A 22,410-nucleotide genomic window follows, 5' to 3' on the forward strand; every position below is an offset into this window, starting at 1 on the left:
TTAACTGTGGTAAATTGAACTCTTTCTTTCCCCCCCTCAATATGTTAAATTCTTGCCCTCTACCCTGACTCCATTTAAATCAATATTCATAAGTAGAATCCAAGGGAAAAACTATAGTTTCTTATTGTTCTCCCCAAATGACCAAATCTCCAGGTCTTTGCTTTTGGCATCAGTCAAGCTAGTTAGACACTAACTAGTTAGGATGCTTTAATTATTTATTTTATCTATTACCTATGTAGTTTGGTAATTTTTTGCCTTGGGAAGACCTGACCCTGTTTTCCAAAATGGAACTTTTCTTTGTCACAATGAGAAAGTTCAGTAAGGAAGAATATAGAAAATGATTGTGATGCAAATACAAAAGGTAACAGTAACACTCTCCTTTTTCCTTCTAGTGTTGGAACCTTTTTAAAAATAAAGTTGCTTGATCTCATTGTCTTTGGAAGTCTAATTCACACTATGTTAGGTAGTATTAATCAAATTCAGGAGGCAATAGATAAACTGGAAGCCCAGGATTCTCATGGGCAGCAGCAGGATTTGGGGTCTATCCTTTGAATGAGGGCAGTTTCTTCCTACTTCCTTGACTCAATTTTCCTCTTTTAGGGATGAAACAGCAACCCTGACAAAAAGACTACAGATCCAGGGGACCTGGGTAGCTTTATAGACAATGTAGAGTCCCAGATCCTCAGAATAGCTTGGAATTTTTCTTTCTTGGGGCCCTTTCCCAGAACCCACCTCTGTTTTTCTTTTCATCCCTCTGACTTCTCCCACAAAGATCTCTTTTCAAGGGTAAGGAAAATGGAGTGAACTGAAAGATAACTTCTCCCTCTTCTGACCTTGCTCCTCAAAGATCTTTTACCTCTGCCAGTTGAAAGAATATTTTCTTCTTGCACAGTAATGACACAGAAAGGATCTTAAGCTGAGAGAATTGAGTTTGAGACTTAGGTGGGGGTTTCTTTGTCCCCAGATCAAAAGTCAACTTGCTCTGATCATGCTTGCGGGGGTCCTAAACTTCCCATATGCCTATCACAGTTCCCTCTGAACAGTCTGATTAATCCCTTGTTCTAATAACTCCCTTCTGATTCCCCTTTTTGCCCCATACTCACAGTATTTGATGCATTTCTTGGGTACAGTCTGATGCAATGCCTCTTTCTCTGTGATGCATGTCTGGCTTACTCTACCGAACTGATAGTAAACTGGAGGTGGGGGAAGGTGAGGGTGGAGAAGGGGGGACAGGGGAGCATCACGTGACAGGAACAACTTGCCCCTGGGCCCCAGCTTGTCTCTTCCCACAGTCCCCTTGCCCTCCCCCTCCAGTTTCCTCTGTAGCTAAAACCAGACATGGAGAGTGAACAGAAACTAGCCAGGAGGAGAGAACTCTAAATCATTTCCGCTGACAAACTAGTGAATAAGGAGCATCTTTCCCTAAAAAGTGCAGTGGAGGAACAGGTAAGGTGAGTAGTGGGTAAAGGGAGTAAGGTTATTGGGGGCCAGAGAGGTCGCATGGCAGGGCTATATAGCCTAGAGCTGGGTTGTCTTAAGGAAAAAGAAATGTTAATTTTCAAAGACTCAAAGCTGGAAGGAGCCTTCAAGATCTCGTAATTTAGGGGTTCTTAACTTACGTCACACAATACCATTGGAAGACTGGTGAAGTTTATGGATCCCTTCTCAGAATAATGTTGCAAAATGCCTGGAAAAATAGAATTACAAAGAAAGTAAAAAATTAGTGAAAATAGAGGTGAGTATTCCCCCCCCCAAATTTAGAGACCCCTTGAAAATAAGAAATTTTACATGTGAGAAAACTGAGGCCCAGAGTATGACTTGATTATATCAAGGTTATATAGATAGTGAATAACATAGCTGAGGTTTAAACCCAAATCTTATGATTCAAAATCTACTTTTATTTCCATTATGTACGACCTCTCAACTATTTCTGAAGTCATTGTTGATAGAATAGGCTGAAGGGAAAGACTTAAGTGGGTTTTAAAGAAACACATTTCCCCATTCCCACATCTCTATTTGAGTGCTTACAGGGTTTCCGCTCCTTTTATTTTTTCTGCCAATAGAGTTTGAATTTCTCCTAATTGAGTCTATACTTGGCGTCTTCAGCTACCACACTACAGTTTACAGCCTAGGCAGGCATGGCAACAAATCTGTCAACCTTTAGAAGGCTGTGATAGCCACTAACTCTTCTAATTGTTTTCTCATTTATATATGATCTTATAAAAGTAAGACTTAGTGTTGAAAGGAACTTAATAGTCATCTAATCCCACCTCTTCATTTTACAGATGTAGAAACTGAGACCCATGCTGAATTTACCATGTCTGATCAAGGTTCTTGCCCTAGGGACCCAGGGTGAGAAGGGAGCTTTGATCTCTTGAAAGCTTCTAGAATAGACTGGTGTTCTTAACCTTTTTTGTGTCATGGACCTTTGTGGCAGACACTTCTCAGAGTAATATTTTTAAATACATTAAAAATATATAGGATTATGAAGAAAATCAATTATTTTGAAATACAATTATCCACATATGTATGTATATATATATGTATCTTTGTACATATGAATGTATACATACACACACACACACACACACACACACACACACACACAGGAATTCATACATTCAAGTTTATGGACCCCAAGTCAAAAACCCTCCCTCAGGAGAACAACTGGAAACCATTTTTCCTCCAAGAGTCTCCAAATGAGAGGGAACTCGTCTTCCTTATCAGCAACCACTAATAAGTGAGGCATCTGGAAAGTGTTGATAACAACAATATCTAGTACTTTTTTAAAAAAAATTATTTATTTATTTTGAATTTTACAATTTTCCCCCTAATCTCACTTCCCTTCCCCTAACCCCCACAGAAGGCAATTTTCCAGTCTTTACATTGTTTCCATGATATACATTGATCCAAATTGAATGTGATGAGAGAGAAATCATATCCTTAAGGAAGAAACATAAAGTTTAAGAGATAGCAAGATCAGACAATAAGATATCAGTTTTTTGTTTCTGAATTAAAGGTAAAAGTCTTCAGTCTTTGTTCAAACTCCACAGTTCTTTTTTTTATTAGGTTTTTTTTTGCAAGGCAAATGGGGTTAAGTGACTTGCCCAAGGCCACACAGCTGGTTAATTATTAAGTGTATGAGGCCAGATTTGAACTCAGGTACTCCTGACTCCAGGTCCGGTGCTCTATCCACTGTGCCACTTAGCTGCACCTCCACAGTTCTTTCTCTGGATACAGATGGTATTCTCCATCGTAGATACCCCAAAATTATTCCTGATTGTTGCATTGATGGAACGAGCAAGTCCATTAAGGTTGATCATCACCCCTATGTTGCTATTAGGGTATACAGTGTTTTTCTGGTTCTGCTCATCTCACTCAGCATCAGTTCATGAAATCCCTCCAGGCTTCCCTGAATTCCCATCCCTCCTGGTTTCTAATAGAACAGTAGTGTTCCATCACATACATATACCACAGTTTGCTAAGCCATTCCCCAATTGAAGGACATTTACTTGATTTCCAATTCTTTGCCACCACAAACAGGGCTGCTATGAATATTTTTGTACAGATGATGTTTTTACCCTTTTTCATAATCTCTTCAGGGTATAGACTCAGTAATGGTATTGCTGGATCAAAGGGTATGCACATTTTTGTTGCCCTTTGGGCGTATTATATCTAGTTCTTTTTTACTTTTAAAAAACATTTTGACAATGCCATTCAATTCTTTTTCATTTCTGTCATTTGACACCATCATTTTTCCAATCTTCAGGTCAGAAACAAGGACATATAAGACACTTCCATCTCTTAGCTCCATTTTTTCCCCTAGTTCTTTCTTCCTAAGAAGTGTCTCACATATGTTTTCCTTCCTTTCCATTCTTGCTGCTACAACCCAAATTCAAGTTATTAGCTTCTCATATCTTGGTCTACTGTTATTTCTGATTACAGTTAGCCTCTTTATAAGTCTCCCTGTCTCTAATATTTTCTCCTTTCCAATTTCTTATATACAGTTGGATGCTAAAAGATCTTTCACTGCTTTTATCATGTCCCTAACCTGTTCAATAATTGTCAGTGACTCTACATGAACTATTGTCTAAGTCTTATCATTGATCATCGTTCATGTCTGACTCTTCATGATCCCATTTGGGGTTTTCTGGGCAAAAATATTGGAGCTGTTAGCTACTTCCTTCTCCAGTTCTCTTGGTCTTAGACCTTCTGAGGACAACACAGCCAATAAGTTCCTGAACTCAGGGAGATGTCATCCTGACTCCAGATCCTTCACTCTGTCCATTGTTCCACCTAGCTGCTGTATGAGTCTTATAGATCTTATTCTTTATGATCTGATCCCTATCTAGCCAACCTAACTTCCCAGTCCTCCAATTTAATTCAATTAAATTTTTATTATTATCTGTTTTGTGAAAGCACAGTACTAGTGCTGGGAATCTTATGACAAAAATTAATAAGTCCCTTCCCTCAAGGTGCTTACATTCTGTGGACTATCATAACCATTCTGTGGTTATGTTCTTATATTTTGAATCTTCCTGCAAAGAGGCAAAGAAATCTAAAAGTTTTAAAGGGAAGACTGTCTTAGGGCAATGATCTGGTTTCTGACTGTACACTGTGATGTAGTGATGTATTTCCCTTTTACTTCTAGACTGCTACAAACTAATTAACCCAAAATCAAGATCTATGGTATTAAATCAACTTTAGATACTTGCTGTCACCTTAGATAAATTGTTTCATCAGTTATCTCATCTGTAAAATGTGATGAAGAGTATTGAGCTCCTTAATGTCCTATATGCCAGGTTTATTTCTGATATATTTATTTGTGCACTATCATACTTGTCAAGCACTGTACTATCTTCCTGTTAATTTCCACTTATTAAAATTATTCCTATCTTGAGGTCTAGCTCACGTTTCTTTTTGTCTACAAAGACTGTTAAAATGTACTGATCTCTCTCTATCTTCTGGACTTATATTGTGCTCATACCCATGGTTTAGTTCCTAACAGAATGAATGAATGAATGTAAATTGCAATTGTTTTCTGCTCTGATTAGACTTTGAGGGTCATTCTTTCCCAGATTGATATTTTGGTGATGGTAAATTAGACCATCTTTTGTCTCACTTCTTATCTAGTCCTTAGTTACTGAACATTTTGTCTAGTGCCTGTCTAGAGCCTTTTGTCTAGTGCCTGAAGCCAAATTTGAACTCAGAGAGATGTTTTCCTGACTTCATACTCTGCACTCTATCCACTGTTCCACCTAGCTGCTGTATAAGTCTTACAGCTCTTATCCTTTAAGAGCTGACCCCACCCTACCTAGCCAACCTTATCTTGAGATCTAGGAAAGAACTTTGTTTTTTTTTGGGGGGGGGTAAATAGTGTTTTATTTTTTCTAATTACATGTAAAGTTAGTTTTCATCATTCATTTTTTAAAATTTTTATTTAAGGCAATGGGGTTGGTTAAGTGACTTGCCCAAGGTCACACAGATAGGCAATTATTAAGTATCTGAGGTCACATTTGAACTCTGGTCCTCTTGACTCCAGGGTGGGTACTCTATCCACTGTGCCACCTAGCTGCCCCTCAACATTCATTTTTGTCTTTAGGATTTTGCAAGGCAAATGGGGTTAAGTGGCTTGCACAAGGCCACACGGCTTGGTAATTATTAAGTGTCTGAGGTCGGATTTGAACCCAGGTACTCCTGACTCCAAGGCTGGTGCTCTATTCACTTCAACATTCATTTTTTAAGAAGATTTTGAGTTTCAAATTTTTTCTCACTCCTTACCATCTCCCCTACCCAAGATGGAAAATGATCTGATATGGCTTATATGTGTTCAATCATCTAAAAATATTTCCACATTAGTTGTAATGTGAAAGAAGAAACAGAACAAAAGGGAAAAGTCACAAAAAAACAAGAAACAAAAAGTCAAAATAGTATCTTCCATCTGCATTCAGACTCCATAGTTCTTTCTCTGGATGTGGATATCATTTTCCGTTATGAGTATTTTGGAACTGAGAAAGAGCTTAATTTAGAAAAACCAAGGTCACCCCTGCTTCCTAGGTCATTGTCAATCATCTTCACTTCTATCTTATCACTGGACTTGGATAGCTCTGGAAGAGAGAGAGGCTGATTGCTTTGTGCAGCTCTGCCTCACTTAAATCCAATTCACTCATGAGTCAAGACATCACCCTTGTGATGTCATTGGTCCTCTTCAAGAATGAAGGATGGAAAAATAACAGGCATGCTTTCTCATTATTTGTTCAGCGTTTTATGATAATGAGATTTATTGTTAAAAGGGATTTTTGTTTAATTGTTTTTCAATCATGGCTGACTCTTTGTGACACCATTTGGGGTTTTCTTGTCAACAATAGAGGACTGGTTTGCCATGTCCTTCTCTAGATCATTTTACAGTTGAGAAATTGAGGTAACTGAGGTTAAGTGATTTCCCCAGGGTCACAGAGTTAATGAGTATCTGAGGCTGAATTTGAGCTCAAGTCTTACCTGTCCAGGCCATCTTCAGTTCCTAAAAGGCCTTCCTCTTCATCATCTCCTTTCAAGATTCTTCTTGTCTTTCAAGGCTGTTCTTTTAAGGTTCCACTTTCACCATTCCTCTCCCACTCCCAGACTCTGAAAGTCTTTTCTTCCTCAGATTTTCTTAGAGCACTTTGTCTAGGCATTTTCTCTGACTGTCTCCCATGTCTCGAATGCTATTTTTCTCTGCTCCACCTACAGACCAACCTGGCTTCCTTTAAGTTCCAACTAAATTTCTGCCCTCTGCAGAAAGCCTTCTCTAATCCTGCTTAACTCCAGTGTCTTCTCTCTGTTAATTATTTACCAGTTATCTTGTATATGACTTGCTCTGGATATATTTACATGTTATCTTTTCTATTAGATTGTGTCTAAGATCACATAAGTAGGAAGTAGTAAAACAAATAGTTGAATGCAAGGTCTTCTGAGTTCAAATCCATCTTCACAAGATCACAGCATGACCTCCATGTTGGATGACATGAAAGGCCTGAAAGAAAGGCCAAATAGGGGCAGCGGGGTGGTGTAGTGGAAAAAGCACTGGCCCTGAAGTCAGGAGTACCTGGGTTCAAATCCGGTCTCAGACACTTAATAATTAACCTAGCCGTGTGGCCTTGGGCAAGCCACTTAACCCCATTTGCCTTGCAAAAAAAAAAAAAAAAGAAAGGCCAAATTTATAGTCTGTCACTCAGTAAAGATTTTCTTTTTCTTTTTTTGCATTTCTGCTATTCCCTTATAGTGCTGAGTGTTGGGTAATGAGCAAACAAATATTTTACAAAATTATAGATTCAGAGTGTTAAAGTGAATGAGAATTTCCCTATATACTCTATTTGACAGGAGGTCATTTGTCCTTTTGCTTGAAAACCTCCATTGAGGGAGAACCTATTATTACCTTCTGACCCCATTCCAGTTTTGGATAGTTCTAATTGATAGGAAGAGTTTCCTGGCAGCAAGGCTAAATTTGTTCTTTGTGACTTCTACCTGGGGCAGGTAGGTGAAATGTGGATAGAGTACAGGACCTGGAGTCAGGAAGACTCATCTTCCTGAGTTCAAATCTAGCTGTGTGAGCCTAGACAAGTCATGTAACTTTGTTGCCTCAATTTCCACATCTGTAAAAATGAATTGTAGAAGGAAATGGCAAACCACTCCAGTATTTTTGCCAAGAAAATCTGAAATGGGGTCACAAAGAGTTCAATACAACTAAAATAACTGAACTTTAGCAACAAACTTCTACCCATTCATTACTCCTAGTTCTGCTCACTGGAGCCAAGAAGAACAATAGCTAGAACCCCTTTTATAATGCTAATGTTTGAGAGTAATAGGTAGATAGATGGATAGGTATATAAGTTTATTAAGAATTTTGTATGTGCTGGTATCTTAAGATGTGCTTTACAAATATTCTCACACAACCCTAGAAGATAGGTTGCTATGCTATAATTATTCTAATTTTGCAGTAAGAAAACTGAAACAGACAAAAGCTTAAGCAACTTTGCACAGCTAGTGTCTGAGACAAAATTTGAACTCAGGGCTTCCTGATTTCTGGTGTGGTACTCCACTGTGCCATCTATCACAGGCCATTCAGTGAGAAAGATTTATTTTCTACTTATGCAAATGAAGGACCTGGTTTGATAATACCATGTAACCAAATCAACCATGGGAGGAGGGTGATGGATTGGACTTATCCCCATTTTAAAAAAATGAGGAAACAAGTCCCCTGTCAAGAATCACATACTGATTAATGGTAGATTTGGGATTAGACCTGTAGACAGGCAGGTTGACAGTCCCATACCTCTTCAAGGAGGCATCCTTAGTAGTATTCAGGTGTGAGCTGGATGAAATTTTGTCAGGGATGTGTCAGAGTAGTTCCTACTCAAGTAATGCTCAGTCATTTCCTATGTATCTGAATCTTTGTGACCCCATTTCACGTTTTCTTGGCAAAAGGTATTGGAGTAGGTTATCAATTTCTCCTCCAGTTTTATCAATACGGAAATCGAGGCAAACAAGGTTAAATGACTTAACCAAGGTCATGTTGCTAGTAAGTGTCTGAATTTGGATCTGAACTCAGATCTTTCTGACCCCAAGTCCACTGCTATATTCATTGTACCACCTAGCTCAGGTTTTAGACCAGATGAACCTCTGGGATCATGTTCTATTCTCAGAATCCATGAATTTATTCTTTTCTATTTCAATTTTCCTCATCCTAAAGTCATGGGACTTTAGACATGCTGGGAAAAAAGGTGGGGGAAAAGAGGGTTCAGGAAAGTTGACCTTAAGTAAGACATTGGGATCTCTCTCTGGGTCTGAATTTCCTTATTGATAAATATTTGATCTCTTCTGGCTCTAAATCCTGACATCCAATATACTAACAAGGAAGAATTTAGTAGCTTTATATATTGAGAGTAGAAGTGAGGAAATGGCAGGGCAGCTCAGAGGGTCTAGATTATGGAGTTAGCCATGAACTGGAACAACCAGAGTTCAGGATTATAGGCTAGGGTTGTGATCACCAGGGCCTTGGTTGGATTGAGTTAGGCTGGTTCACAGGGGCTGATACAGGCTCAAGAATACTCAGGTGTAGACCTGGCATGTCCAGGGTGTCCCAGCCAGGACTGGAGAGGGATAGCCAGCCCATTGGCTATTCCAGAATTCATCAAAAGAGGGCTCTGTTTTACTGGCAATTTCACCAAATGGTGGCACTTGGTTAGAGCTGGGAAAGTTGGCACCTCATCCTTTGAAAAACACCTGCTAATTGATGCCTTTTTAAAAAAAATTTTTTCCAATGTCTACATGCAAACATTTCTACATTTTCAACAATCATTTTTTGGTAAGCTTTTGAGGTAATATTGGGAAAGGAGATGTTAACAGCTAAGCAGGGGTTGGGAAAGTCTGACCTAAGAGCTGTGTGAGACCTAGTACATGGACTGGCACTGTGATGGCAACTGAGGGGAGGAGGACTCAAAATTCAAAAATCTAGGATCTTTTTAGGGGTGAATTAATTAAATGTTTGACTAAATATAGCAGGCAAATGATGTCATAAGTATCCAAATGGCCCTTGCCAGAAAAAAGCTAAGGGATCAGTTGAGGTCTCATGGAAGAGATGTAATAGGAAGAAAGTTCTATTTCTTGGGATAGCTAGGTGAGGCAGTGGTTAGAGTGCTGGACTTGGAGTCACAAGATCTAAGTTCTAATCCAGTCTCAGATACTTCCTGGCTCTGTGACCCTGGCCAAATTTAACCTCAGTTCTTAATCTGCAAAATGGGGACACTAACAGCATCTACCTCCTGGGGCAATTGTGAGGAACAAATGAGATATCATTTGAAAGGTGCTTAAAATAGTGCCTAATTCATAATAAGTGCTATGGAAATATTTTTATTATTTTTAGAGATTTTAAGCATCAGAGGTGATGAAGTGCATTCTAATCATGGAAACTGCCAGAGCAAAGGCAGTGAGATCAAAGAGAAAATGAACCACTTAGTTATCCAAGTGATCTTCCTAAAGCATGGGTCTATGTCGCCCTCTCCTCAAAAAATCCGTGTTCCCCATTTCCTCGTTCAAATAGAAAATCCCCTCTGGCTTTTTAAGCCCTTCATTGCCAATTCCTTTGTCGCTTTTTAGGCTTTCATATTGCTCTTCTCCTTCTCCCTGTCTCCTTACTTAGACCCTTCTTCTTCTGACTCTGGATATTTTCTCTGATGGTCCCCCATTTCTGCATCTCTCTCCCTCCTCATTTTTGCCTTCTGGCTTCTGTGATTTCTTTCAAGTCTCAGCTAAAAATCCCACTTTCTACAAGAAGTTTTTCCTAATCCCTCTTCATGCTAGCCTTTCATATGTGTGTATATATATATATACATATATATATATATATATATATACATATATATATATATAGTTTGCACACAATTATTTGCATGTTGTTTACTCAATTGGACTAAGCTATGAAGAGACTGTTCCCCTCCCCACTTCTTCATATCACCAGAGATTAACCCAGTATCTAGCACATAGTAAGTGTTTTAAAAATATTTCTTGATCTGTGTGTGAGGAATAGGAAAGGCATTCAAAGCTTTAGCATCTATACCCTGCCTTTCAGATTTATTACACAATGTTCCTTGAGAGCAGGGACTTTTTTTTTGGCAAGGCAATGGGGCTAAGTGACTGACCCAAGGTCACACAGCTAGGTAATTATTAAGTGTCTGGAGGTTGGATCTGAACTCAGGTCCTCTGGACTCTAGGACCCGTACTCTTATCTACTTCGCCACCTAGATGCCTCAGGAGCAGGGACTTTTTAATGTCTTCATATCTCTATTCCTCAGGATCTTAATTATGCAAATTAAATGCTTATTGGAATGGAAGTACTTTATCATAAATAAGTTAAATGAGGGATCTGGATTGTAACCCAGCAATCCTGATTCTCTAACGAGTATTTTTCTACTAAACCATTTTCTTCCAGTGAGTTTCCCATAACTGGTGGTCCTTTGGGGGAAACTGGATTCTGGTCATTTATTGAGGATGCGACAAAAGGGTCTCCTTTCCCTGTATTGGGTGGCTAAATTCTAGGCTCCTACGAACTAGGTAACCGATGAGGACTACAATTCCCAGCAGCCTCTGGAAGGAAGGTTATGTGTGAACAGGTGAGGCAGTGTCCCAGAATGGCAGATCCCAGATGAACTTGGAGAGTTTTACTTCTTTTCCCTTTTCTCTGCAGGTGAGTGATTTCCAGGCTTTAAGATCCCGTTTTTTAGAGGGGAACAGCCGAGCTGGGAAGTGGACTGGAGAGCAGCTGGCCCTACAGTTAAGTTTAGGGACTTCTTGGTTGAAGCTGCTAGGTTGGGCTCTTTTGTTTCAGTCTTTTGAAGCCGAGCTGCCTATCAGACTGGTTTAGCTTTCTGTAGCCCAGCCTCCAAATAGTAATCTCATTTGCCTGGGGCTTAGGGATTCTTCCTGGGCTACTCCCACCCCTTCCAGCACTCCCTCCCAGCTGGAGCCCAGTGAAATTCCAGAGGACTTTGGGGTAGGGACTTTTTTCTCCCCTCTATAGCATACTTCTGTGTGCACTCTCTCCGTAATTTAGGCTTACACCGGAGCCCTTTAGGGGCTCTCTGATCTCCGAGGGGTGTTGACCGAGGACACTCCCTCAAATGCCTGCTGCTCCTTGACCCGAGTTCCCAAGCTGGGGAGGGGAAGAAGGGAGGGGGAAAAAAGAAACAAAAGAATTAAAGGGAAGACCTGATGGAATTTGTGTCTGACCCGGCCCAGGGGAGAGAAGAAAGGAGAGGTCTTGTGGAAGGAAGCTGTGAGGTGTAGGGGAGAGAGAGATCACTGGACTTGAGGTCAGAATCCTTGGCTTTGCCAGTTTACTTGTTGGGTCATCTTGTTCCTTCTTTGTGTCTCAGTTTCCTCATCTGTAAAGCAAAGGGGTTACAATAGATAATTTCAGTTCAAAATAAGCTAATGTATGTCTGTGGAGGCGGAGAGATATGGAGGAGGGGATGGAAGAGAAAATAGGCACTAGGGCTGCAGTCTGGTTAGAGGCAGCTGTGGATGGTTTGTATTTTAATAGTTGGGGCTGGGGAGTGTTGTGCAGTTGCTGGGATGATGCTTGACCTTTCACAGTTGGCAGGCTTGATGGGGAAGGGGGTCTGCTGAAGTGGCTACAGGCTGGGTTAGAGATCGGAGGGAATTCCCATAAACACGTCCCTTCCTTTCTCCCAGTCCCTCTCCTACTCCCCCAGAAATAGCATATTCGGTAAGTAGTCCTGGACCCAGTAGGAGCACCATGAGGGAACAGCTGGGAATGAGGTGCCGGCTGCTCATGGTCTTTCCTAGTGCAGGGCCGGGGCAGGATTAAGGGTAGTGCTGCTGCTTCCAACCCATTGTCCATCCCGGCAAAGAAAAAGTTGGAAACTTGGATGAGGGCATTGGACTTCCTGGGCTCCTTAGAAGTGGAAGAACTGGGTCTATCCGGGGGAGTCTGAGCTTGTTGTTGGGTGGGGCAGAATGGCCGGGAGTCGAATCCTCTCTCCTTCCAGGCTTTAGTGGGGCTGGGCTGGAGGACTCCCCTGGCTTCTTGATCGAGTACTGTCTTGTCCGGGTCCCTGTTCTCCAATGAACTCAACTCCTTCCTTCCTTATTCTACCTGTGACTTAGCCCTAGAGATCAGGCCTTATTAAAAAAAAAAAAGGGCAGGAAGGATTCAGAGGTTTGTCTTAACTCACTTCATGACTCAACTTTGCTCCGGCGCCTAGGAGGAGGCTTAGAGATAAAAGTCTTGGGGCTGGAACTGGAGTTGTAGGTAGGAGGCTTTTTTGTCTCTGTCTCCTGCCCACTTTCCTTTCCTGGTAGGCGACTTAAAAACAAAGCCTTTCTCATTCGAATTCTGCCCACTTCTGCTGGGGACGGGAGCAGAGCAGAGTGGACAAAGGCAGATTGTTTCTTCCTCCAGTCCCTCAAGCCTGCTGCTCTTCTGGGGTGGAGGGGGTCAAGGGAGTAGAGATGCTCTCATTCTGGACTGCTCCCAGGGAGAACACGATGATATTTGTGCGGTGAAGCCGATTAATCTGGAAAAGAACTTTAACAATGGTCCCTAAGGCTGCAGCCCTTCCCACCCCCTGGCATTCCTAGAGGCATCCCAGAAAGAAGTGGGCTGGGAAGTAAATGGCGACTTAATTGCCTCTGTACCCTCCTTGACCTAGGGTCTTGCATCCACCTGGTCACCATGTCCCTGCTGCTTATTCCCCGGGGTTTGAAGTAGGGTGGTTATTAAGCCCTAGACAAGTTTCCTGTGAAGGAGGAAGTGGGTGCTGGGTTATGGGCAGGCTACCTATCTCAGAATCTGTGATACACTGTCCAGGTGTGGGTGGATGTGCCTGTTTTCAGCAGGCTGTTCTGAGCAATCTCTCAACAGTCCTTGGCCTTTCTTAACTTTCTAAAATCCTTCTAGAACTTTGAATTGTTTGAAACAGGGGCAGGAACTGTAGATGGGGAGGTAACTCGAGGTTACTAAACACCCCACCCTCAACTTCCTGAGGCCAACAACATCCAGGAAACAGATGGGGACCCTGCCTACAGAATTACACTAAGACTGAATCTCCTTCCCTACCCCCTTCCACCCTCTTCTCTCAGTCATTAGAAAGTCAGTCCCCCTTCTCTCAGGCAGTAGAAAAAAGAATAGCATTACTTTTTTTTCCCTTTTTCTTAAAAATTTAATAATTTATTTTTAACATTAAAAAAATTTTTTTTTGAGTTTGAAATTTTCTCCCTTCCTCTACTACCTACTGGTAAGGCTAGTGATGTGATTAGAATAAGCATCATTTCTAAGTTGGTTCTGTACTGGACTTTGGGGAAACTCACTCATCATGTGCTCAGTTGGCATAGCCTTGGCATGGTCAGAGGGGAAAGGAGGGGGTAATGTTGCTTAGAGCTTTGGTTGGTAAGGGATGAGGCCTGGGAAGGGGGAGAGCCTTGTCTGGTACTACATAGTGTCCCCAGGGAGCAGAACAGTTTAGATCTAAATGTCATATGACCAAACTTTCCATTTCTCTCTAGGTGGGTGACAGTTGTGATAGACGCCTGAGCTGGCTGAAATGTCCCGCTCCCTGTCTTTCATCCTCTCCATTCCTGAAGGCCGAGAAAGCCTTAGGTAAGATGCCAGCAGGGTTAGGGGCAGAGCTCTCACATTGCCAATGTGGTACAGTAAATGTGTCAACAGTCTTGAGATTAGGAGAGCTGGGTTAATCCTACATCTGATACATATTAGTTACATGAATTTAAGTGGATCCTCTGTGACCTCATCTGTGAAATGGATTCAGTGGTCATGTCATCTGGTTAATGTCCTCCATTCCTACCTTAAAGGTTTCTAGGGATGAAAAATGCTAAAAAAAACTATGGAGACTGATTGGAGGATATTCATGTGTGGAGAGAGGAGGATCTTCCCACAGGGATCTCTGACAGATTTTGATAAGACCTTTTGGAGAAGGCTCTGAGATCCTGGCTCCACTATTTTCTTGAGGATCAGGCAAAGGAGAAAGCTGACTGGTCCATAGAAACCTAGTCTTTTTATTTCCCAACAGCCAGGACCCCAGTCCATATGATGAGAACATTGTCCACGATTCCTTCCATCAACTCATCCAGGAACAGAGTCAATGGGCTGAAGCTGGGGCTCTGGAACTCCAGGAATGGCCTCCCAGGGACAAAGGTAAGAAGTTTATACAGAGAGGAGGTGCGGGTTCCTTTCATAGTAGTAGTATCTCAGATAGGTTCCACAGCTAAGTGGATAGAACACTAGGCCTGGAATCAGGAAGACCTAAGTTTAAATCTGACCTCAGACAAGTGACCCTGGACAAGTACTCAACCTCTTGTTGTCTCAGTTTTTCTCAACTGTAAAATGGAAATAATATAAGCATCAAATTCACAGGGTTGTTGTATAAATCAGAGATGATATATGTAAAACAACTAGTGTGGTGCTTCTCCAATATAAATGCTTGCTCCCTACCCTTACACATCTAGTCCAGTCTTCTCATTTTTGTAGGCGATAGATGAAATGATTTCCCCAGAGTTCCACAGGTAATGTCCGAGGGTGAATCTGAACCCAGATCTTCTCTGATTCTAAAGCTAGTACTGAGACCACTTTTCCTCATTATCTACCACAAGGGCTTTTAGATTATTTAGAGTAAAGAATAGCTGTTTGATTCTCAAAACTGTTTAGCAATTTTCTCCAGACTAAATGGTTGTTGAAGTCCCTTATTTCTCAAATTCTGGCTTCTTTTATAGGTGGAGGTTTTCAGTCGCCCAGGGCCCCTCAGGAGTACAGCTCAGCCACACTTCGGATCCTGGCCAATATGCCCAGCCGGACCATTGGTGAGTGAGGGAAGTCTCTTCCCAAGCCATTGCCTTTTTGTCTGCTTCATCTCAGCTCCCTTCCAGGTACTTCACCTGACTCTGGACTTGTTCCTCTTACCCAGTGCTATGGGAGTTGGGGTTTGTGTGTGTTCAGAGTTTGTATCTTTCTACCTCTGCCCTGCCTGGAATTTTGATAAAGTGCTTTCTTGATTTCTAAAAAAGACTCAGTAACAAGAGTAAAAATAGAAGGCATTTTGGATGCCTTCAGTTCTCTTGGGAAAGAGGTTTTCCTGTTGGGTCTTATTCAGGGACTTGGGCCTCTTGGTTACCCTCTCTAGGCTTGGGACCCTGGGAAGAGACCCCAGCCAGACATTTAAAGAATAGAGAGACAACTTTATCATTGGGAATGTCCTGTCCCAATCTACTTAGCCTTAGGACAGCTTCCAGAGCATCAGCTCTAGAGAGTGAGAGGTGATGGAGTTAGTCACGGGGAAGGAGAAGAGAGGTAGAATGGAAGAGTAATCTCTGAACTTTCCCTTCAACTCCCCACCCCACAGGCCGAAGCAGGGGGGCCATTATCTCTCAGTACTACAATCAGACAATCAAATGGAGGCGGAAAAACAGCCGACCCTTGTTGATGGACATGTCCCGCTCTTCCCGACCCAGTATTCGCCAGTACAACTTGGAGATGGACATGTCGCCCAGGGAAGAAGAAGGTGAGTTTGGTAGAAGGGATCCCCTACCCTGTTTGTTCCTGCAGTAGCCACCTGCTTAAGATGATCTCTTGGGCTCTGCCCCTAAGAAATTCTGTTTTTCTTTCTCTTAGATCCTTCTGTAAAACATTCCCCCAGCTCCTTTCTGGATTCTGTCCTTTTATTTTTTTTTAAAAACAATCCTCTAAGTTTGTTTTGTTTTAGCAGAGTGGGGGGATGTACTTTCTCTGGTTTCTTCTCCTTCACTATTAGTTATCCACATTTAATCAGTATTAAGTACCTTCTATAAATTGGGTTCTGGGGTTATGTTAAGAAAAAATTTAAGCTGTGTGACTTTGGGCAAGCCACTTAACCCCTTTGTCTTTCACAAAAAAAAAAAAAACAAAAAAGAAAAATTTAACTTCTCTGTGCCTTCAGGGATACAATATATCTATGTAAGCTCCTTGAAGGCAAAAGCTTCTTTTCTTTCTTTTTTAAATCAGGAATTAGGAAAACCTAAGTTTAAATCTGAACTCAGGCAGGTATTGGATATATGACCCTGGCCAAGCTGTCTCAGTTTTCCTCAGTGTATTAAGATAGATGCCCTTAAGAAAATTTCATTCTAATTTGGAGACCATCTATATTCATTGATTGTTATTTGTTGCTTTTCAGTCATTCTTAAGTCCTGCCACAGAGTTTTTTTGACAGATACTGGAGTGGTTTGCCATTTCCTTCTCTAGTTTATTTTATAGATGAGGAAACTGAGGCAAACAGAATTAAGTGACTTGCCCAGGGTCACAAAGCTAGTAAGTATCTAAGACTAGATTTGAACTCAGGAAGAGGAGTCTTTCTGACTCCAGGCCCTATACTCTATCCACTGTGCCACCTAGCTGCCTTTTATAAATTGGTACATCATAATAATAGCCAACATTTATATGGGGTTTACGTGCTAGTCACTGCAAAACTCTTTACAATTTGATCTCATTTGATCTTCACAACAGTCCTGGGAAGTAGATGCCATGACTTGCCCAAGGCTTCACAGCTAGAAAGTAACTAAGTCTAGTTTTGAACTCAGGTCTTCCTAATTCTGGGCCTAATACTCTATACACTGTATACCTGGTGGCCTACATCTGAGATAACATTTAGAGGGGCTGGAGGGTAATCTTAGAGAGGCTAGGTGAGGCAACTGAGAAAGGCCTCCTAAAGGAAATGGCCCTTGAACTGAGTATTGAAGGGAACCATGTGATCTAGAAAGTGGATATGAGGAAGAAGTATGGAATCAGACAGTGTAAAACCATAGATTCCAGATGACTTGTGAGGAACAATAATTAGTCCAGTGCAGTTGGATGATCAGTGGATAGAGGTCTGGGTCTGAAGACCCAAAGACTCATTTTCCTGAGTTCAAATCTGGCCTCAGACCCTTACTAACTGTATGACCTTGGCCAAGTCACTTAACCTAATTTGCTTCAATTTCCTTATCTGTCAAATGAAGTAGAAAAGGAAACAGCAAGCAAACCACCCCAGTATGTTTGCCAAGAAAACACCAAATGGAAACTTTTCTGAAAAAACTGAACAACAACAAAGTTAGATTATAGAAAGAATGGAGAAGGAATATAAAAGGACTAGAAAGATAGGAAGGGGCCAAGACGGGAAGAGCTTTAAATGCAAAATAAAGGACTTTATATTAGATTCTGGAGCTTATTGACTTGAGGAGGGGAGAGGGGAGTAACATTGTCAGACCTACAGTTTACAAATATTACTTTGGTGGCTATAGAGGATAGTTTAGATTGGAGAGAAACTTGAATCAGGGAGAAAATTAGATTATTGCAATAGTCCATTGATTTGAATGTTTCCACAAAATCAGTAAATTTCTTAGAATTGCTAGAGGGCCCATCTCCTTTGAAGTTTGATTGTAATCCTCTTCACTTCCCCTTTTCTGAATTTCTCAACATATCTTCTTTTTTTTTTTTTAGGTTTTTTGCAAGGCAATGGGGTTAACTGGCTTGCCCAAGGCCACACAGCTAGGTAATTATTAAGTGTCTGAGACTGGATTTGAACCCAGGTCCTCCTGACTCCAAGGCTGGTGCTTTATCCACTACGCCACCTAGCTGCCCCAACATATCTTCTTGAAAGACCTGGGAAATCCATGGTTTACTACTAAATGACTTAAAAGCTTATTCTTCTGGGGCAGCTAGGTGGTGCAGTGGAGAGAGCACCAACCCTGGAGTCAAGAGGACCTGAGTTCAAATCCAGCCTCAGACACTTAATAATTACCTAGCTGTTAGACCTTAGGCAAGTCACTTAACATCAAAAATAAAAAAAAGATTGTTCTGTTTGCATTTTAATCTTCAGACTTCTGTCTTGCCATCTCTGGTTTCTCTTTACAAAGAGGAATTTTAGGCTGTATTAGGTTTAGTCCAGAAGTTTCCCCTCACTTTTGCTCCAGATCATTAAGATATCCTTAGGAAATAAGGGTTTGTAGGGGCAAGTTCCCTGATTTATGTCCATCTTCATGCATTACTCCTTAATAGAGAAGCGGAGCTTGTTGGTGAAAGAACTACAGGGTCTGGCAGTAACCCAGAGGAACCACATGCTGCGGGGTATGCCCCTGAGCCTGGCTGAGAAACGCTGCCTCCGGTTAGTATGGTATCCATCCCCCCTTTCCCCCCTCTCCCCCCCTCCCAATAGTGGCCCAAGTTCTTCATTTAATTTCCTTCTTCCCCAATCACCTGGGAGTAGAGAACTCCCAGGTATGTGAGTGTGAAGGGCTGGGGACTCACCAGTTGGATGGAATTGCTACCATCTGCCTCTTGAAGAAATGATGATCTTCCCCTGTTTTTAAGACAGGATAGCTGTATCCAGAGGGGAAGAGAGAGGCACCACCAGGACCGCCAGACCCAGGTGTATTGCTGTAGCCGCCTCAAGTTTCATTGTATCATAGTAAGTACTGATTCTTCCCCTTACATCTTTCTTCTTTTGTGCTCACTCAGTGTTAAAAAAAGGGGAGGAAGAACCAATGAAAAAACCAAAAAGGATGGCCAATATGACAAAAAAAAATGATAAATGTTGGAGGGGGAAGCAAAACCTGAATAGTAATGAACTATTGGTAGAGTTGTGAATTGATCCAAACATTCTGGGAAGCAGTTTGGAACTATGTCCAAAGGGCTATAAAACTGTATACTCTTGATCCAACAATACCCCTGCTATCCCAAAGACATTGGAAAAAAATGGAAAAGGACTTATTTGTACAAAAAAAAGTATGTATATATATATATATATATATATATATATAGAGAGAGAGAGAGAGAGAGAGAGAGAGAGAGAGAGAGAGCAAGCAACTTTTTTTTGTGGTAACTAAGAATTTGAAATGAAAGGGATAAGGGGTGGCTAGGTGGCGTAGTGGATAAAGCACTGGCCTTGGAGTCAGGAGTACCTGGGTTCAAATCCAGTCTCAGACACTTAATAATTACCTAGCTGTGTGGCCTTGGGCAAGCCACTTAACCCCGTTTGCCTTGCAAAAAAAAAAAGAAATGAAAAGGATGCCATCAGTTTGGAAATGGCTAAACAAGCTATGGTATACGATTATGATGGAATATTGCTGTGCTATAAGAACTGACTAACCAGATGATTTCAGAAAACCTGGAAAGGCTTATATGAACTGATGAAAGGTGAAGTGAGCAGAAATAGGAGAGCTTTATACATAGTAATGGCAATACTGTACAATGGTCAATAGAATGATGTAGAATACTGAAACATACTATTCATGCCAAAGAAAGAACTGATATTGTCTGAAGACTGAAGCTTGCTATTTTACAAAAAAGAGAAAGAAAAGAAAATCAATCAGAAGACCCAGGTTTGAATATTAGGTGTATATAATCTTGGACCAATTACTTAAGATCTCTGAGACTCAGTTTTCCCATCCTGGAAATGGAAATAAAATATATTTGTAGACTACTATTATTATTCAGTTTCATACCAATTGATAATAAATGTTGCATGGAATTGAAATGATTCTCGGGATCTGAGTGCCTATAATTTTTTAAAATTTATTTTTATTTTTTTAGCCTCATTTTTCAGTCAAACAACAAGCATTTATTTCTGTATTAAATGATAGGGGGTACAAAAACTGGTAAAAAAGCAATCCCTGCCCTCCAAAACATCTCTCATGTGAAAAAACATGGAAATAACTAGGTTCTTATAAGATCTATACAGAGTAGATGAAGAGAATCTGAAAAAGAAAGTCAGTATTTTGGGAGTACAGGAAAGGTCACCTAAAGAAGGTGGAATTTAAACTGAATCTTTCAGGAAGCCTGAAAAAAAAGATGTTGAGGTAAGGAGAGAGGGGAGAACAGTCAGTTCAAATGTGCAAAGATAGATTATAGATGGGACAATAGCGTGGGAGGAAGTACAAGTAGGTCAGTAGTCCAGGGTAGCTGGATTGTAGAGTACTTGGAAGGTTATCATGTGTAAGAAGTCTGGAAAGGGCCAGGGTATGAAGAGATTTTTTTCCCCCCCCAACATTGGTTTTTTTTAATATTTTGAGTTCCAAATTCTCTCCCTCCCACCATCTCCTCCCTGAAGAAAGAAACAATTTGATATAGACTATACAGGAGTCATGCAAAACCTTTCCACATTAGCCATGATGCAAAAATAAATCAAAATCAAAAAACCCAAGAATAATAAAGTTAAAAAAATAGCATGTTTCAATTTGTATTAAGATGCTATCAGTTCTTTTTCTGAAAGTGGAGAGCGTTTTTTAAAAAATGATTTAATATTTTATTTTTCCCCCCAATTTATATAAAACCAGTTTTGTTTTGTGCTTTTTTTTTTGGTTTGTTTATGCAAGACAATGGGGTTAAGTAACCTGGCCAAGGTCACAAAGCTAGGTAATTATTAAGTGTCTGAGGCACTTCTCCTGACTTCATGTGCTCTATCCACTGCGCCACCTAGCTGCATAAAACCAATTTTTGACCTTTGTTTTTTGAAATTTTGAATTCCAAATTCTCTTCCTCCCTCTATCCCTTTCATCCTTCATTGAGAAGACAAGCAATATGAGCCATGTAAAACATTTTCATATTAGTCATGTTAGGAAAGAAAACAGATCCCCCCCTAAAAAAAGCCCCCAGAAAAATAAAGTTAAAAAAAGTATGCTTTGATCTTCATTCAGACTCCATCAGTTTTTACTCTGAAGGCAGTTAGTATTTTTCTTCATAAGTCTTTCAAGAATTTTCTTGGATCATTGTATTTCTGAGAATAGCTAAATTATTAACAGTTGAATTGTACAGTATTGTAGAGTATTGCTATTACTGTGTATTTTGTTCTGGTTCTGCTCAATTCACTTTTCATCAGTTCATGAAATTTTTTCTGAAAGCATCCTTATAGCACAATATTTTTCTATCACATTCATAAACCACAGCTTGTTTAGCCATTCCCCAAATGATGGATATTCCCTCAGTTTCCAATTCTTTGCCCCCAGAAAAGAACTGGTATAAATAGTTTTAAACATATAGTTCCTTCTTTTTTTAAAAAAAATTCTTTAGGGTATAGACCTAGTAGGGTCAGAGTATGTAGTTTTATAGTGTTTTGGGCATAGTTGCAAATTGCTCTCCAGAATGGTTGGATCAGTTCAGTTCCACCAACATTTTTTTGACATTTCCTCCAATATTTGTCATTTTCCTTTTCTGTCATAATAGCTGATCTGATTAGCTAATCTCAGAGTTGTTTCAATTTTTTATTTCTCTAATCAATAATGATTTAGAGCACAGTATAGCCTTGAGCAATTAATATTTTTCCAATTATTTGGTTCTGATTTTATTTGTGTGAAAAATGTTTTTTATTTTTTTATTTTTTTTGCAAGACAATGGGGTTAAGTGGCTTGCCCAAGGCCACACAGCTAGGTAATTATTAGGTATCTGAGGCCAGATGAACTCAGGTACTCCTGACTCTAGCCCCCCCCCAAATGTTTTTTAAATATATATACATATAATTCCTATGTTTGTCTTGGCAAGTAGACTCCCAAGTATTTTATACTGTCTACAGTTATTTTAAATGGAATTTCTCTTTCTCTCTTTTCCTTTTGGAGTTTAGAAATGTTTAGTTGGAGCATAAAAATGCTGATGAATTTTGTGGGTTTATTTTATATTCTGCACCATTGTTGAAGTTATTTCAATTTGTTTTTTATTTGATTGTCTGGGGTTCTCTAGGGTATGCCATCATATCATTTGCTAGGAGTGATAGTTTTGTTTCCTTATTACCTATTTTAATTCTTTAATTTTTTTTCTTCTTATTGCATTTGTAGTACAATGTTGAATAATAGTGTAGAAAATGGATATCCTTGCTTCACCCCTATCTCATTCAGAAAACT

The 22,410-nt window shown here is 40.3% G+C and overlaps 2 protein-coding genes across 12 annotated transcripts in view; one reads left to right on the forward strand and one right to left on the reverse strand.

Annotated features, from left to right (window-relative positions):
- The window catches only part of TMC8 (transmembrane channel like 8), a 32,736-nt gene extending 31,505 nt beyond the window's left edge, over window positions 1-1,231 (reverse strand). For 2 of the 6 annotated variants that reach the window (XM_074225059.1, XM_074225058.1), the window contains exon 1: window positions 1,104-1,230. The gene's annotated coding sequence lies outside the window, so the exon portion shown is untranslated. Of the gene's footprint in view, window positions 1-1,103 lie in introns of all 6 variants that reach the window. The other 4 variants (XM_074225057.1, XM_074225056.1, XM_074225060.1 and 1 more) reach the window with 3 other exon arrangements.
- Window positions 1,232-1,301: 70 nt separating this feature from the next.
- Window positions 1,302-22,410, forward strand: part of TMC6 (transmembrane channel like 6) — a 43,100-nt gene continuing 21,991 nt past the window's right edge. For 2 of the 6 annotated variants that reach the window (XM_074225050.1, XM_074225055.1), the window contains exons 1-7: window positions 1,302-1,451; window positions 14,062-14,155; window positions 14,586-14,710; window positions 15,286-15,372; window positions 15,912-16,070; window positions 18,578-18,683; window positions 18,890-18,986. In XM_074225050.1, the coding sequence (XP_074081151.1) occupies window positions 14,100-14,155; window positions 14,586-14,710; window positions 15,286-15,372; window positions 15,912-16,070; window positions 18,578-18,683; window positions 18,890-18,986 (630 nt within the window). In that variant the 5' untranslated portion in view covers window positions 1,302-1,451; window positions 14,062-14,099. The other 4 variants (XM_074225054.1, XM_074225051.1, XM_074225053.1 and 1 more) reach the window with 4 other exon arrangements.

The sequence above is a fragment of the Macrotis lagotis genome, chromosome 2 (assembly GCF_037893015.1).
Source record: "Macrotis lagotis isolate mMagLag1 chromosome 2, bilby.v1.9.chrom.fasta, whole genome shotgun sequence".
NCBI lineage: Eukaryota > Metazoa > Chordata > Mammalia > Peramelemorphia > Peramelidae > Macrotis > Macrotis lagotis.